This window comes from Mustela erminea, chromosome 18, assembly GCF_009829155.1.
Source record: "Mustela erminea isolate mMusErm1 chromosome 18, mMusErm1.Pri, whole genome shotgun sequence".
NCBI classification, from domain to species: domain Eukaryota; kingdom Metazoa; phylum Chordata; class Mammalia; order Carnivora; family Mustelidae; genus Mustela; species Mustela erminea.
The window spans coordinates 232,124-245,876 of NC_045631.1; the positions used below are offsets into that span (position 1 = coordinate 232,124).

At 51.2% G+C, this 13,753-nt stretch overlaps 1 protein-coding gene across 3 annotated transcripts in view; it reads right to left on the reverse strand.

The window, feature by feature from the left end:
• The window catches only part of ZZEF1 (zinc finger ZZ-type and EF-hand domain containing 1), a 98,429-nt gene that overhangs the window by 61,116 nt on the left and 23,560 nt on the right, over positions 1-13,753 (reverse strand). For all 3 annotated transcript variants that reach the window (XM_032322275.1, XM_032322273.1, XM_032322274.1), the window contains exons 6-11: positions 12,783-12,993; positions 9,319-9,435; positions 8,231-8,409; positions 6,668-6,766; positions 4,165-4,256; positions 3,680-3,828 (exon numbers count right to left, since the gene is read on the reverse strand). In XM_032322275.1, the coding sequence (XP_032178166.1) occupies positions 3,680-3,828; positions 4,165-4,256; positions 6,668-6,766; positions 8,231-8,409; positions 9,319-9,435; positions 12,783-12,993 (847 nt within the window). The remainder of the gene's footprint in view (positions 1-3,679; positions 3,829-4,164; positions 4,257-6,667; positions 6,767-8,230; positions 8,410-9,318; positions 9,436-12,782; positions 12,994-13,753) is intronic.

Below are 13,753 nucleotides of genomic sequence, written 5' to 3' on the forward strand. Positions count from 1 at the left end.
TCGGGTCCCGGGTGTGGAAATGACTTCCGGCCATTTCTCCCCGCTCCTCAGCCTCCTTGGCACCGACATGGGAACAAGTATCAGCTCCAAACAGAATCCGGGAACTAAAGAGAAAGTTTGCTTCTCCAGATAACATGTCTGAAGAACGAGACAGGAAACCAAGGCATCTCAGAAGAGCGACTCATAAATGAGAAACAACAGCCACCATAAGCTTCTGGAAAGATCCCAAGGACAGAGAGGTTCCATTCTTTCCCCAGCTGTGGCCACTACACATACACCCAGCCCGAGGTTCAGCGCACTTGCTACAACTGAAGGGGAAGAGCCAGGGGACTTTCAGATCCTGGAGCTTCAAAAAGGGACGTCAGCCTCCTCACTTTTTCCTGTTCCTGAAAAGGTGCTTCCAGGAAAGCGTCTCAGCCTCAAGGGTAAAGAAGGACAACTCCAGCTACTCTTCTTAAAAATTAGACACTTGAGGGACGCCTGGGTGGCTCAGTTGGTTGGACGACTGCCTTCGGCTCAGGTCATGATCCTGGAGTCCCGGGATCGAGTCCCGCATCGGACTCCCAGCTCCATGGGGAGTCTGCTTCTCTCTCTGACCTTCTCCTCGTTCATGCTCTCTCTCACTGTTTCTCTCTCAAGTAAATAAATAAAATCTTTAATTAATTAATTAAAATAAAAATTAGACACTTGAGTTGTATTCCCTTTTCAGGAAGTCAATAACCCAAGGAGAAAAAGGCAGTCTTTCAAGTAACACTCCTGGAACTTCCCAAGACCTAGTCTGCGGGACAGCTAGCAGCACGTGAGTACTCTGCGCGGAGAAGCACACGCGGGCATTTGTGGCAAGAGGGAGAAGACTAAGGATCCAGAGTAGGTTCTGTAACGGGGAGAAAAAAATGTTCTCTTCTTGACTTAAGACTTTCTTGGCATCAGTCTTTCATGACATAATTAACCCTAAAACCAAGAGGACAGAAGGTATTCTGCCTTAACCCAAAACCATGTCAATGAGTTTCATCAACACCGTGTTTGAGGATTTCTGGATTCACTCTGCGGCAGCCTTTGGGAAAGTCCTGGAGAGGGAGAGACAGATGGCCAGGCATTTGAGAGCACAGAGAGACAACCTGTTGACTACACCCCACAGCAGACAGAAGACAGAAAAGAGAACTGAGTGTCCGTCCTCTTGAGCATGGACAGCGCCAGTCAGCTGGCTCGGGAGCATGCCAACTGACCAATGACCGGCCAGAAGGACAGAAGACAGAAAAAAATGGGAGAAGACAGACACACGTACATTAACCTCTTGATTTCGAAACTGGAGAGACACTGGTAACATGCAGGCCAAGCAAATCAGGATTTCAGAGTAGCTCAGGCTGGAACCAGAGCTAAAAACCACTAAGTGAGGAGTGAAGAGACCTACATCTGGTTAGAAGAAAATCCTACATAAAATGTGAAAGATCTTATTTAACAGGGTTAAGAGAAAAAATTCATCATAATATGTCCCAAGAATGGGACAGAGCTGCTTAAAAACAAGTGTAATCTCTAGTTACCATTAAAAAAAAAAAAAAAAAAAAAAAAGAGGATATATTAGGGGCACCTGGGGGTGCTCAGTGGTTTGAACGCCTGCCTTCTGCTCAGGTCATAATCCTGGGGTCTGGGGATGGAGCCCCCGTCAGGCTCTGTGCTCAGCGGAAAGGCTGCTTCCCCCTCTGCCTGCTGCTCCTGCTCCCTCTCACTCTCTCTCTCTCTCTCAAATAAATAAATAAAATCTTTTTTAGAAAAAAAGGATCTTTTAAGAAGGCACATAGAATGGTGGGGAGGGAGACTCTAGGAATGAAGGAGATTTGTTCCAGTTCACGTGCAGGGCTGCAATCACAGACATAGACTTCTGCTGACCTGCTGTGACCTTCGGCGGAGGGGCAGCAGGCTCTCCACTGGGAGGAACGTCCTGGAGACTAAGGGCCACCAGTGGACGCCCAGCAGAGAGGGAACTACTCCAGACCTGTGCTACTTGGTGTGGTCCATGTGTGGGGACCAGCATTCACCTGAGAGACCCCAACTCTGGGTAAGGGTCTCCACCCAGAACTACTGAAGCAGAACCGGGGACACGCGTACACAGCCAAGCTCAGTGGTATGGCACCGGGTGCAAGGCCACAGCAGCACAGAACCGGGTGCCAGATGTGAAGGCCACCGTTAACTCCAGCTCCCGTCCCCGGAGACAGCAGCACAATCAGCAAGTCCAGGGTTCTGCTCGGTGAGTTTTAACCCGCTACTGTGAATGCAGGAGACCACGCTGCCCAAGGCTCACCAGTGAGCTCTGGGGCTGAATCTGAGAGGTCCGCTTGCAGACTTAATCCAAACGAGCCTGGGTAACACCCGATCCCCCTGCCCACTCCCTACTTCCTTTACTGTCACCCCCTCGGCTTCATGATGACACACGGGGGCCTTCCCGCTGCCCCACTGGCTGTTTCTCAGCTTCCTTTTTATTCTGTGGCCCTTTAAATGCTGGTGCCTCTCAGCATGCTGATCTACAATGTCTCTCTTCTCTTCCCAGCCCACATCCTCTTCCAGAACTCACTTCAATTATCCTTCAAACATCTCTCCTACTGGTACCTTCAGTACCTCTTCCAGCTCCAATGCACTCTCCCAAGGAGCTGCCAAGTATCACCAAGTCTTCCTAGACCTCAAATCCAACAGGACCAACACTGAGCTCATCGGCTTCCCACAGACTGCTTTCCCAAGCTAGTTTCTATCAGAGAAGGGCCCTTCCAGTGTCCCCACCTGGGCCAGCCAAAATCCCAGGCCTCCCCAAAGCCTCCACCACCCCTCCTTCTCTGCTCTACTCTCAGTAACGTCTCTCTGCCAGTTACCAGCTCTCCACCACTGTCCGTGCTGCTCTGGCTGAGGGGACCTAGGCCTCTGGCCACCTCCTCCCTTTCCATTCTGCCTCCATGCTGGCTCTCCCCCAGCCACACTGCACATAGCATGATCCAGACCAGCACCTGTAAAACACACATCTGGCTGCCTTGTTCTCCTCCTCTACGCTCCTCAACACTACACTGGCCACCCAACCTTGCTGAAAGGATACAGTTCTCGCCCTGAGCCAGAGACACAAAGACCTTTAGTGAGCGGGCCACTTGCCGGACCTCTAGTTCCACGTCCCAGCACTCTCCCCCTCGCGATGACTTCAGGCACCTGCGTGCCCCCGAGCCTGCCACAGCTCACCTACGAGGGCTCAGGTCTGCTGTGCTCTCTACTCAGGATCTCCCCTTTAACTGAACACCCTCCTTAGCTCTTAACCCAAACAACACTCCCTCCAGGGTCTTTCCTCCCCGAGCCCCGACCCTTGCCCAGTGCTGACCACTCTGTGACATTGCTGGTCTGATTAGACAGTGAGCGCCACAGAGCAGCGACTGTACCCACTTGTTCCCTGCATCTCTTCTGTGGCGAGCATCAGGCCCCATGCAGAGTGGGTGCTTAAAATACCTCCAGTGAAAGCATGCTTAGGAGGAGGGAGCTTGGGGCAGATCTTAAAACACATCTTCATGGGTGTTGCCAGGAATCAGTGATTGCTCATGGCCACTGGGGATAGGCAAGGGGCACCTGTCTATAGAGACGTGAGCATATTTTGCCATAAGAAAATGCATATAGCCTTATTAACTACAAAGATTTTGATTCTGTTCCTTACCTGCTTTTTACAAATTGCCTGAATTCCTGAAGCTTCCATTTGTCATATTTTTCAAACCTCTTGAAGTGTTCTTCTGCATGGAATTTATCAGAAGAGGAGTTATAGGCAAACACCAACCCACACTGGGCACCAATGCCACCACGTCGAACCTAAAAACACGGAAGGTACAAAAGTCCTGTGGCAGCTGTGTTTCCAAGTAATACAGTTAAATTCATAGAGCTTGAAGCAAATTCAAACCAGCAAAATGATATTTTGAGTTCATTAAGTCGGGAAAACAAAAGAGCTGCTTCCTAAGAAGCAGTGCCTTCTAGTCACACGTCCCCGGACAACGATCTCCTCATCTCTGTGTCCCAGCCCTCTGCTACAGGCCTGGCACAGAATGGTCACCACACGTGCAATGCAAACCAGGGACACAGACTCTGAAATGGAACCCTGTCTTTAAAAATAGCAGTAACGTTGCTTAAAGAAGGGAGTATGAGAATTACCATAATTCTGATCTGTGTAACTTGGAATGCAGATTCAGTTCCTGTAGAAAAAATGGTACTTGCTCTGGTCTTCCCAGTCTCTGTAAGAAACCCTGCAAAAGGAGACACTGAGGTGAGGACAGCCGACCCATGTGTCATAACCCGAAGAACTAAGACCAACCAAGCACACCAGATCTTTTACATGTGGTGGCGGGGAACTAGTCTGCCTGGTATTTTCATAAAAGCAAAAAGAGATATCCCCTCTGCATAGATGCGAGCTCACTGCCAAGGCCCAGGTAACAGACCATGGCTAGGGACAGTCTCCTCGACCACACCAGCAGCCCTGCTCTAACGATCAAGAACACAGTTGATAAAGACTGTGACTTAAATTTGAACAGACATAAGACCAGACAACCAGTTATCTTTTTGTGCCATTCCTAAAACCGTGCCTGATGCCCGACTGCTGACAGAGGACACAGGCCTAGAGCATGACAGAGGGATGATGAGGCTTCTGGAACAGTGTCAGGAAAGCCTGTGCGAGACTCTGAAACAGGTGTTCCGTGGGCACACTCTGCGGGCTACCTCCAGCGCTCACTGCTTGTGAGCAATCTCATGGCTCCATGAACCACACTCGAGTGTTGGTCAGTTTTATGTCTCTCTGTGGACTCCTGCTGGCATTCTTGTTGGTCTGTATGTATCTTATGAATTCTCCCGTGAACTATTCGTAACACCTTACTGGGCCCTCACGAATCAACGACATAAATAAAAGTGTAACTGTTCGCCTTTCATTTGTATGAAAGTCATGGTTTACCTCTTTTGTTGTTGTTAATTATCCTTCAGTAACTCACAAAGAGGTCTGCTGCTAGACCCAGGCTGCCTTTCTCTTCCGCGCCCCTGCAGGTGACAGAACTCACACACATGCCCATGCTGCTGTCCTGGAGACAGGAACGCCTGCAACCTGCCCGTCCGCGCGAGCCCGGAAGACCACGCCCGCGTCCGACGCACCAAACTCTGTCAGCAGAACTGTCTGAACTGGAACCTCCACACATGCAGAACATGTCACCGAACTGGAACCTCCAACATGCAGAACATGTCACCGAAACCAAGAACACGAAACGCACAAGAAACTCACGGCAGAGCAGCTGTGGCAGGACCCGGCCGCTCGGCAGGGACCACGTGTGCATACGTGGGTGGCCGCCAGCCCGCAGCTCGCAGCAGCTAAACCACAACGGCCTCAAGAGAACCAGACTCTCTTTCAGCAGCCCTGCCACCAACACACACCCGAAAGGTTCTCTAAAGGCCAAAATAAACCCACAAAGCCTGAAAGGTAAGCACAGAACTGGCTCTTCCCGTCCTTGGTAAAAAACATGCAGCGGCTCCTGGGATGCCCTCACGCTCCGTCTGTTTGGGTACCATTCCCCCCAGTTTACTCTCTCAAAATGACAGCGAAGAGAATAACCTATCGCAGAGCTGCAGAACTGGACAAATGCACGCCGTCAGTCTCCAGGCAGCACCAGCATCCCTGGCAAGCAGTGGACAGGACCGCCGGCACTCCGGAGGGCCAAGTGCGGGCTCCCTCGGCAGCCGGTGGCCTCTCCAGAATGGGCACCTCCCGGCACTTGGGGAACGTGAAGCCTCCCCATGCAGAGAGCTCCCCGTGTGCCCTGTGCCATGGTGGGCAGTGCGTGGCCTGCATGGCCCTTAGCAGTCCTCAGTGGGACAGGGGAGGGACACGGGGAAGGAAACGTCCCCACGGAGGCTTCACTGCGTGGAGAGGACCACAGCAAGAGTGACCTGCGTGACAGTCCACGGCAGGCGAGGTACGCAGGCAGAGGAGGTGCCTCAGGGAGAAGCACGAATGCAGGGGACACGACAGAGAAGAGGTGACCACCGAGAACATATGTGGCCTGCACCGCTGTGAGGAAGGCCAAGGAGAAAGCAAATCCAAGGCCGGGCAAGGCCGGCCAATGCTCGATAACGGCCAGAAGACTCCCCTTCCTGGGCTGCATCGGCAACGTCCTAAGCAGGGCAGCGAGCGCAAGGCGGCGCGTGCAGGAGACGAACTGGCCGGCCAGCAAGATGGAGGAGAAAGAGACAGACCCCTGATGAGGGAAAGGGCCCGCTACTGCACAGGACAGTACCTCGGCAGCTACCATGCCAACAGCCCACGAGCAGGGAGGTTCCTTCAGACACGCCTGATCCAGAGGCGTCCCGCAGAGAAATACCCTCCTTTCCAGCAGTATCCCACCTCGGATCTGCTGCGTTTCTTAATGCTTTAGGGTAACACCATGGAAAGATGATCTAAATATAAAAGCAATAACTTTTTATCTTCCAAAAGGAAGAGTCCTTGCTTTCCAGCACTCAGCAGTCGTTAGGGGTGACCGACACCCAGCAGAGGACAAGGCCGCGATAAGGAGAGCGGGCAGATGATTCAAGAGCCACAGCCATGCGGGCCGACCTGCTGTGCAGCCCACGCATGCCACGGCCTCCCCACTCCCCGCACGCACATGGACCGACCACTCACCATCTCTGGTCCACGGCTCCACCAGGAGGTTTTCTGGGCCTGACTTCTCTTCTTTCCCTTTGACATCGCAGGCCTGAAGGATCAGCTGAAGAGGTTTACCTGGTCAAAGTGAAGAGAGAATGAGAGCCTTAAGGTGGCGCAGCGTGAAAAATAAAACTATCAGGCACGTCCGTGGGACTGGAGAGCAGGTGGGCAGCGCGGCCGAAGGGAAACGCACCAGCTTCCAGCTGAAACAGAGAAGCAGACACCATCCTTCTCTGCTCTCCTGATGAGACCAAGCAGTTTTATGTCCCTACGTGAGTCCAAGCGGAGGACTCCAGACTAACCACTCCTCAGAAACAAAACACACTATAAGACAGACTGATACCACACATTCAACATGTCTGGGAGAGGGAGCCCCGAAACCCTGTTCTGGAGCCAATAGCTAATTTTATTACAGCTGCGTTTTTGGGTTTTTTGTTGTTTTTTTTTTTTTTTTTTTACAATTGCATTCAAATATATGTAGTATCTTAGGTCTTAGGTCTTGTTTCTTTAATATACCTGCAGATAAATTTTGAAAGTTTCAAGATTTTTAGAAAGTACCATATGCTACAACGACTTGAAAACTTTTCCTTCTTCCTTCGTGTTACTGATACTATAATGAATACCCATTAACCTATAACCCAATCCACAACACTGCCTGTACAAACATTCCGTCCCGCGTCCCTCCCCTCTCCAGTATTCCTGCCCAAACAGCTGCTCATCTGAACTGATAACTTTCCTGGAGGGTATCTTCCAAACACCACAGATCCCTCCCATCCAGCCGTGACTGTTATGAGCTCCCTACCCCACCAAAAAGTGACATTTTCAAATTTAGGGGGCAAACTAGGTTTATAAGACGTCAATTACCTGACCTTAAATACTAAACATAAAATGAATCATTAAGTTGTATTAGGCAAAGGTACCAATATCGTGGCAGAAATAGCACAGTCTGCCCCTATGAGGAGGGGGGCAGAAGGAGACGGGACCCAGTACTGTACTCTGGACAGACACGTCGGCGCAAGAGGCCGGGATGGCACGAGAGTTGTTGCTCACATACCAGCTGACGAGGGTTGGGGGCCCATCCTGAGTCAGCAGGAAAGTGCAAAGGGGGACGGTGGCCGGGCCCAGGCAGGAAAGCGGGGTTGGGCACACAGCCCGCACAGGGAGCAGTCTCACACCAGGATCTTAGTGCCGTGTCTGGGTCAGGGTCCCCCCCCCCAACCAGAAAGGAGGGACTCCAACTTCCCAGCCTCCTGCTGAGCAGAGACGCACCTGCACCTCATTGAGGATGGCTGGTGACCGGCTGACCACAGAGCCCACGTGGTCTGCCCAGCAAATCCTGGAAGTACAGCCTAGGGGACACTTAGGCCCTCTTCTGATAATGCCGTCAAGGAGCCCACAGCCCCCTTCTCCCTGCTGGCCCCTGGAGGAGAGGATATGTTCGGCCCGGAATCACAGGGTTGGTGCGAACCGCCCGAGGAGGTGAGAAAATGCCAGGTTTGCGACGGTGTCAGCGCCTGTCTGTCGCGCCTGCTCATTTACCGTATTTAAGCAGCAGGCTCTGCCTGACGGACGCCATGGAGGCGATGAGGGACGAGGCATCGTACTGCGTGTCCAGGTGCTCGCTGATGGTGCACAAAGAGCTCAGCACTTTGGCAACACTTCCTCTTGCCAGTGCAAAGGCCAGAAGGGTTAGCTCCACCTCAGGAGTCGAGCAGCAGCTGGAAACAAAGAGGAAGAACGTCTCACTTCTTAAAGACGCGAGGAAATCCAGGCAGCCCCACACCCACGTAACTGACCACCATCAGTGAGATCCACCTATCCGATGCTTTCTCTACCTGGGTCACAAATACTCGCTCAAAATCCTCAAGATAACCTACAGGAAAACGAAATCAACCCAGAGGACGAGGACATTAAATCCTCCCCTCTGCGCCATTATTAACCTATAACTAGTAAACAACGCTAATAGCATCAGTTTCAACCAGCCTAGCTTTATAAAGCAAACACAGATGCCACAAGTGAAGGAGCCGCTATGGTAAGGCCCTGCTGCTAACAATGCCAGGGGGCCAGGGGCTCGAGGGCTCACTCCCCCAGGCAGGAGCAACCTGCGCCAGACAGACTCTACTCTTCTGCCGCTCATTAAACACATCGCACTGAAACTCCTGACACTGTCCTGGGGTCTCGGGACCGGGCCTGTGCCCCGACACGGGGCACGGTGGACACAGAACAGAGATGTCGCCACAGCAAGCAGCACATCTGGCAAGCCGGACTAAGGAGCCTCACCAAGGCCCACAGACCACGGCTTGTCCCTATGCAGAGAGGCACATGGGTGCCCGGAGAGGCCATGGGCTGGGGCTCCAGGAAGCCGACAGCTTCTGCACTGGGGTCTCTGAGACACCTGTTACGGCTGCATCAGAGGACCCCCCCACTCCGCCCCCTAAGGTCAGGTGGTGTGGCTACATAATGGAGCTCAGAGGGCTGAACCATGGTTTCACCTTCTCTTCAGTCACTAAACATGAGCCATGTTTAGTGCTGATCTGTAGAAGATTTAGAAAAATGTTTTTAAAGACTTAACAAGCATATAGACCCTCTACCCCCTGCAAGCCCCATCTCATCAACCTTGACTTTACCTAGTTATCCGTATGAGGAAGCTGTCCACTTCTTCTAGAACGTTGGGAGACAGGAAAGTAGAGAAATCTGTAGATCCTGGTGAGAGGGAGAGCGGAGGCATGTGCTGCAGTGCCTTCCTGCAAGTGTGAGACAGAAAGTCAGAACCGACCAGGCAAAACCCTGACTTAATACTGCTCGATGAACACCAAACCATCAGACACCTGCTGGGATCAGTCCCTCATGAATACAGCGTCCCCGCAGAGAGCCTGGGACAAACCAGGCCCTCCCCCAGGAGTCACAGTGCCAAGTCAGTCCGTGGAGTTTCCTTCTTTTTCATTTACTCTCTCTTTTAAGAATCTACCTCCCTCCACAGAGACTTAGTCCAGCCTTCGGGATCTCGTCTTCATTTCATGCAGGGTGGGCAGAAGACACACATCCCTGACAGAAAGAAACCCCAGAGTTCCTAGAAAACGTGACCCTGGAGGCAGAGCAGTGTTTGGCCCAGTAAGAAGCTCATGTCCATGTCCCCTCTTAAGATCCATGGCACCTCAAGACAGGCGACCGGTTCTCTTCCCTCCTGAACAGGAGCACCAGTCAGGACTTCTGCCCCTCCCTGTGTTTCCTGCCTCTCTACCTTAATGTCTGCTTCGGGGCTTCTCTTCTCTCACCTGCTCTTACGCTGATCTCTCCGAATCCCCCGAAAGTTCTCCTGAGTGAGCACACCACAAACAACACGAAGGCATGCAAAAGGAAGTCAAGGCACTACAGCCGGCAGTCCGCTCCAGGTACCAGTCACGAGAACCCCTCAACGGTACTCCTCTCACCCCGACACGGAGACGGCATGGCAAGGCCAACGTGGTGTCACCCCCTCCCTCTCACGCGCCTCCCCGCTCTGCCAGGACCCGCGCAGCCGCACGGAAAGGCAGCTGCTCCGGGAGGCCCAACGCACGTGAGCACACAGCAATTTACCAGACTTATTTCTACTGATACAACACTTTTGTTTCATAATATTCTTTTTATTTTTCCTCATTGATTTTCTTCAAAAAAACTTACAGTAGTTTTAGATCCCTGATATTTAAATATTAGAAGTGAAGACATAACTGCAGATTAATAATTATAACCGTTTAGAAATATAAACTTTAAACATATCCATTGCTCAACAAACTCGGCCTATCTTTACAAAATTAAGGTAGAAAGCTCTTCTTCCGTCCCTTCCTGAGAATTCAGTCCATAAAGGAGGGCTGTACAAGGCAGGCACTCGTGTGTGTCTGAGGGGAGGGCACCGAGGGGCATGAGAAAGGCATGGGAACAAAGGGACAGCCTGGCAGGGAAGGTGAGCACTGAGCAAGGCACCTGGCACTCGGTGAGGGGACCCAACAAGCAGGGCACATGCCCAAGGACGGCCACAGTGACTGCGGGAGTCGGGGTGGAGGGTGAGGGCAGGGGAGATGGAGGCGGGTTACATGGGTAAGTAGGGAGGATGGGCGGCAATTTTGTCATTATCCGAGAAGGGAGGCTCAAACACAAAGAGAAGAAACTGAGAATGAGCACTGCCACTGTCCGCCAACACTGTCCAATGCTGTCGTGCAGGATTAGAGGTGGGAGGGTCAGGCCAAAGCCTAGAAGTCTCAGCACCACAGACACAGAAATGACCACGAGTGTGAATGTGTGTCACGTACACACACACGTGCACACTACTTATAGACAAAGGTGCCCTTTCCCGTGGGGTCTACTCAGGAGGCCTGAGAGGAGCCAGGGGCCCGTGTGTTTCCTGTCGAGCTCCCATTCCCCGCCCAATAGGGCGGCAGCTCCCTGAGACAGCAGGGGATCCAGGACTGGGGCAGGGAGCGTTCGAGGCGGCCCGCAGTATCTTGTTGTTCTCGAAGAAAGTGAGGAAGTGTACCACATTGCCAAGGACATGTCAAAAGGACACAGAGCCAGACCAAAGGGGTTCCTACTGGCCAAATCCGAGCCAACTACACATCAACACTGTGACGTTACAAGCCCGTGACTAACGCGGCATCATGAGTCCACACCAATACAAAGTCTGAGAATGCAGAGGGCGCTTACAGTCTCGAAGCACCTCCTCACCAGACACTTACTAATCGCCACGACAAAAAACCCCACTACGGTGGAAACTCTGGCAGACGCCCCTTGCTTCAAGGGATCAAAGCTGACACGAGCCGCACTAGTAAGAGGACAGGCTAACGTCCCGCGCCCCCGATGGGGTGCAGGAGAACAGACCATCGCTTCCGTGATACTCCTGCCAAAGACACAAACCTACACCGAATCATCAGGCAACATCAGATGAACCGAAACCGAACGATATTCCTGGAGATAACTAACCCTGTAACTTTCAGATGTCAAACTGTCAAAGTCCTGATGGTCAAGAAAGACAGAGGAACTGGTCTATACTGAAGGAGACTAAGCAGACGGGGCAAACGCCAAGCACGGCCTGGGTCCTTCAGCTACACGGGACAGTACAGGGACAGCTTACAGGACCCAAACGGAACCCAAGGAGCAGAAGGCAGCACTGCGTATCACTGAAAACTTCCTGACCCTGCTGGCTGCAGCGAACCTTCTTGCGGACAGGAAATTCGCCTTGAGTCTCTGGGACAACAGGGCACCAGGTGTGCAGAATACCGTCAATAGGCTCAGAAGGAAATGAGAGTTGTTTGCGTCGTACTTGTGGTATTTCTCTAAGTTTCTCATTGATTTTTGAAAAAAGTTTTTAAGCAGGAAGCAAGACAGAGTAAGGACTAACATGACCTCCCACGTAGTACTGCCCGCAGAGCTTCTGGCTGAAAGCCTCACTCTCGAAGTCGTCCAGAGGACCACTATGGTAATCGCTCTCTCGGTGACCGAACTTTAACACGGTACGGGTACTTCCTCGCTTTGAAAGCTGTACATCACTGCTTCCTGCCTTGTTTGTTCCAACTGGGTCTTTCTGCCGTCAGGCTTCTTATTTTTAAATTTTTAATTTTTTTAATAATTTAAATTTTAATTTAATTTTAATTTTTTAATGTTATTTTTAATTTACTTTTGCTTTTTTAATTTTTATTTTTGAAGGTGATCTACATTTACAAATGAATTTTCTGAGTATCTTAGAGAAGGTTTCCTTGAGTTTCTGGAGTTCCAGGGCCGGGGTTCACGCTGGCACATCCCCGCCCAGCCCAGCAGTGTGCCGCCAGGAGTGTCACAGCCCTCGTCTGCAACACAGGGCTAAGTCTTACATGTCTGCTTCACAACAGGGGGAGGTAAGTAATGCCCAGCTTCTGAAGGGGTTGTTCCTGCTCCAAAGTGCTCCCTGAACGTAAGCAACTGTGCCCCCGCGGGGAGGGGGGGAGCAGAACAACACGCATGACCCCCTCCCCAGGCTAGAGGCAAAAGCACAGATAGGAAACACCAGGGCACCCGGGGCTCTGCAGGGGGAGGGAACAGTGAGGGCACCTGGACGGGCGGGAAAGCAGAGAGAGTGACTTACTGCGTGTTGTGCAGCACCGTCTGGACAAAGGCAGGGTTTGTCTCCATGGACGCCGTCACCAGAGAGGTCAGCAGAGACCAGTACCAGATTGCAGAAGCATCTGACACCGAGACCCCAGACTTCTTAACTCTCTGAAAGCCAACAGCCCTCAGACCATGAATTCTAGTGTCACATCCATCGCTAAGACAACGTTTTATGTTAATCTGGACATCTGTCAAGCGCAAACAACAAATTCAGTATAGGATTAACGTCTTCAGTTCCGCAAATGCTAGGCTCCCAACTAAAAGCAAAATAGTAATTCACATTTTGAAAAGAAAATTTTGAGATATACTCTGATGCCGGAAATAAATAACGTGTACAATGCAGCTAGCATACAATAGACTTGTCAGAAAAGCATCGACGAAATGAAGGTAAACTTAGGGGTGACTTAACCCTGTCCACCACAAAGTTTCATAGGAATTTATGCATCCTGAGAATTAAACACAAAGATCATTTTTTAAATCCTGATTCAATACATGGTAAGAAAATTTCTAGAATTTGTGCTAAGGTTCTGAAATTTCGATTTAAAGAGTCGCTATCACACAGCTGTGGTGAGAATTTACTTTTAATAATCAAGTCCAAACAGATGACAACACAGGCATGACTCACTTGTGAGAGCTGTCACAATGTCTTATTTGGGTTGGAGAGGAGAAGGTGACAAGCTAAAAAGGACACAACTGAGAGAAAGGAGCGTCACAGTGTGAGACAGAAAGCATCTACTCCAAAAGCTGAACCACTGTTTTGCCTAGGGACGAGACACAAAGACTCTACCTCCCCAGGCCTCAGTTCCTCTGAGCAAAGTAAGAATACTTCCTTTGGCCCAGGAAAGCATTAGGAGAAATGAGACAAAACATGAAGCATCCCGGCTCCCTGAATGAAAAAAGCCTGGAAGGAAATCACAGAATTGTGATTATTTCCAAAATGCCAGGTGT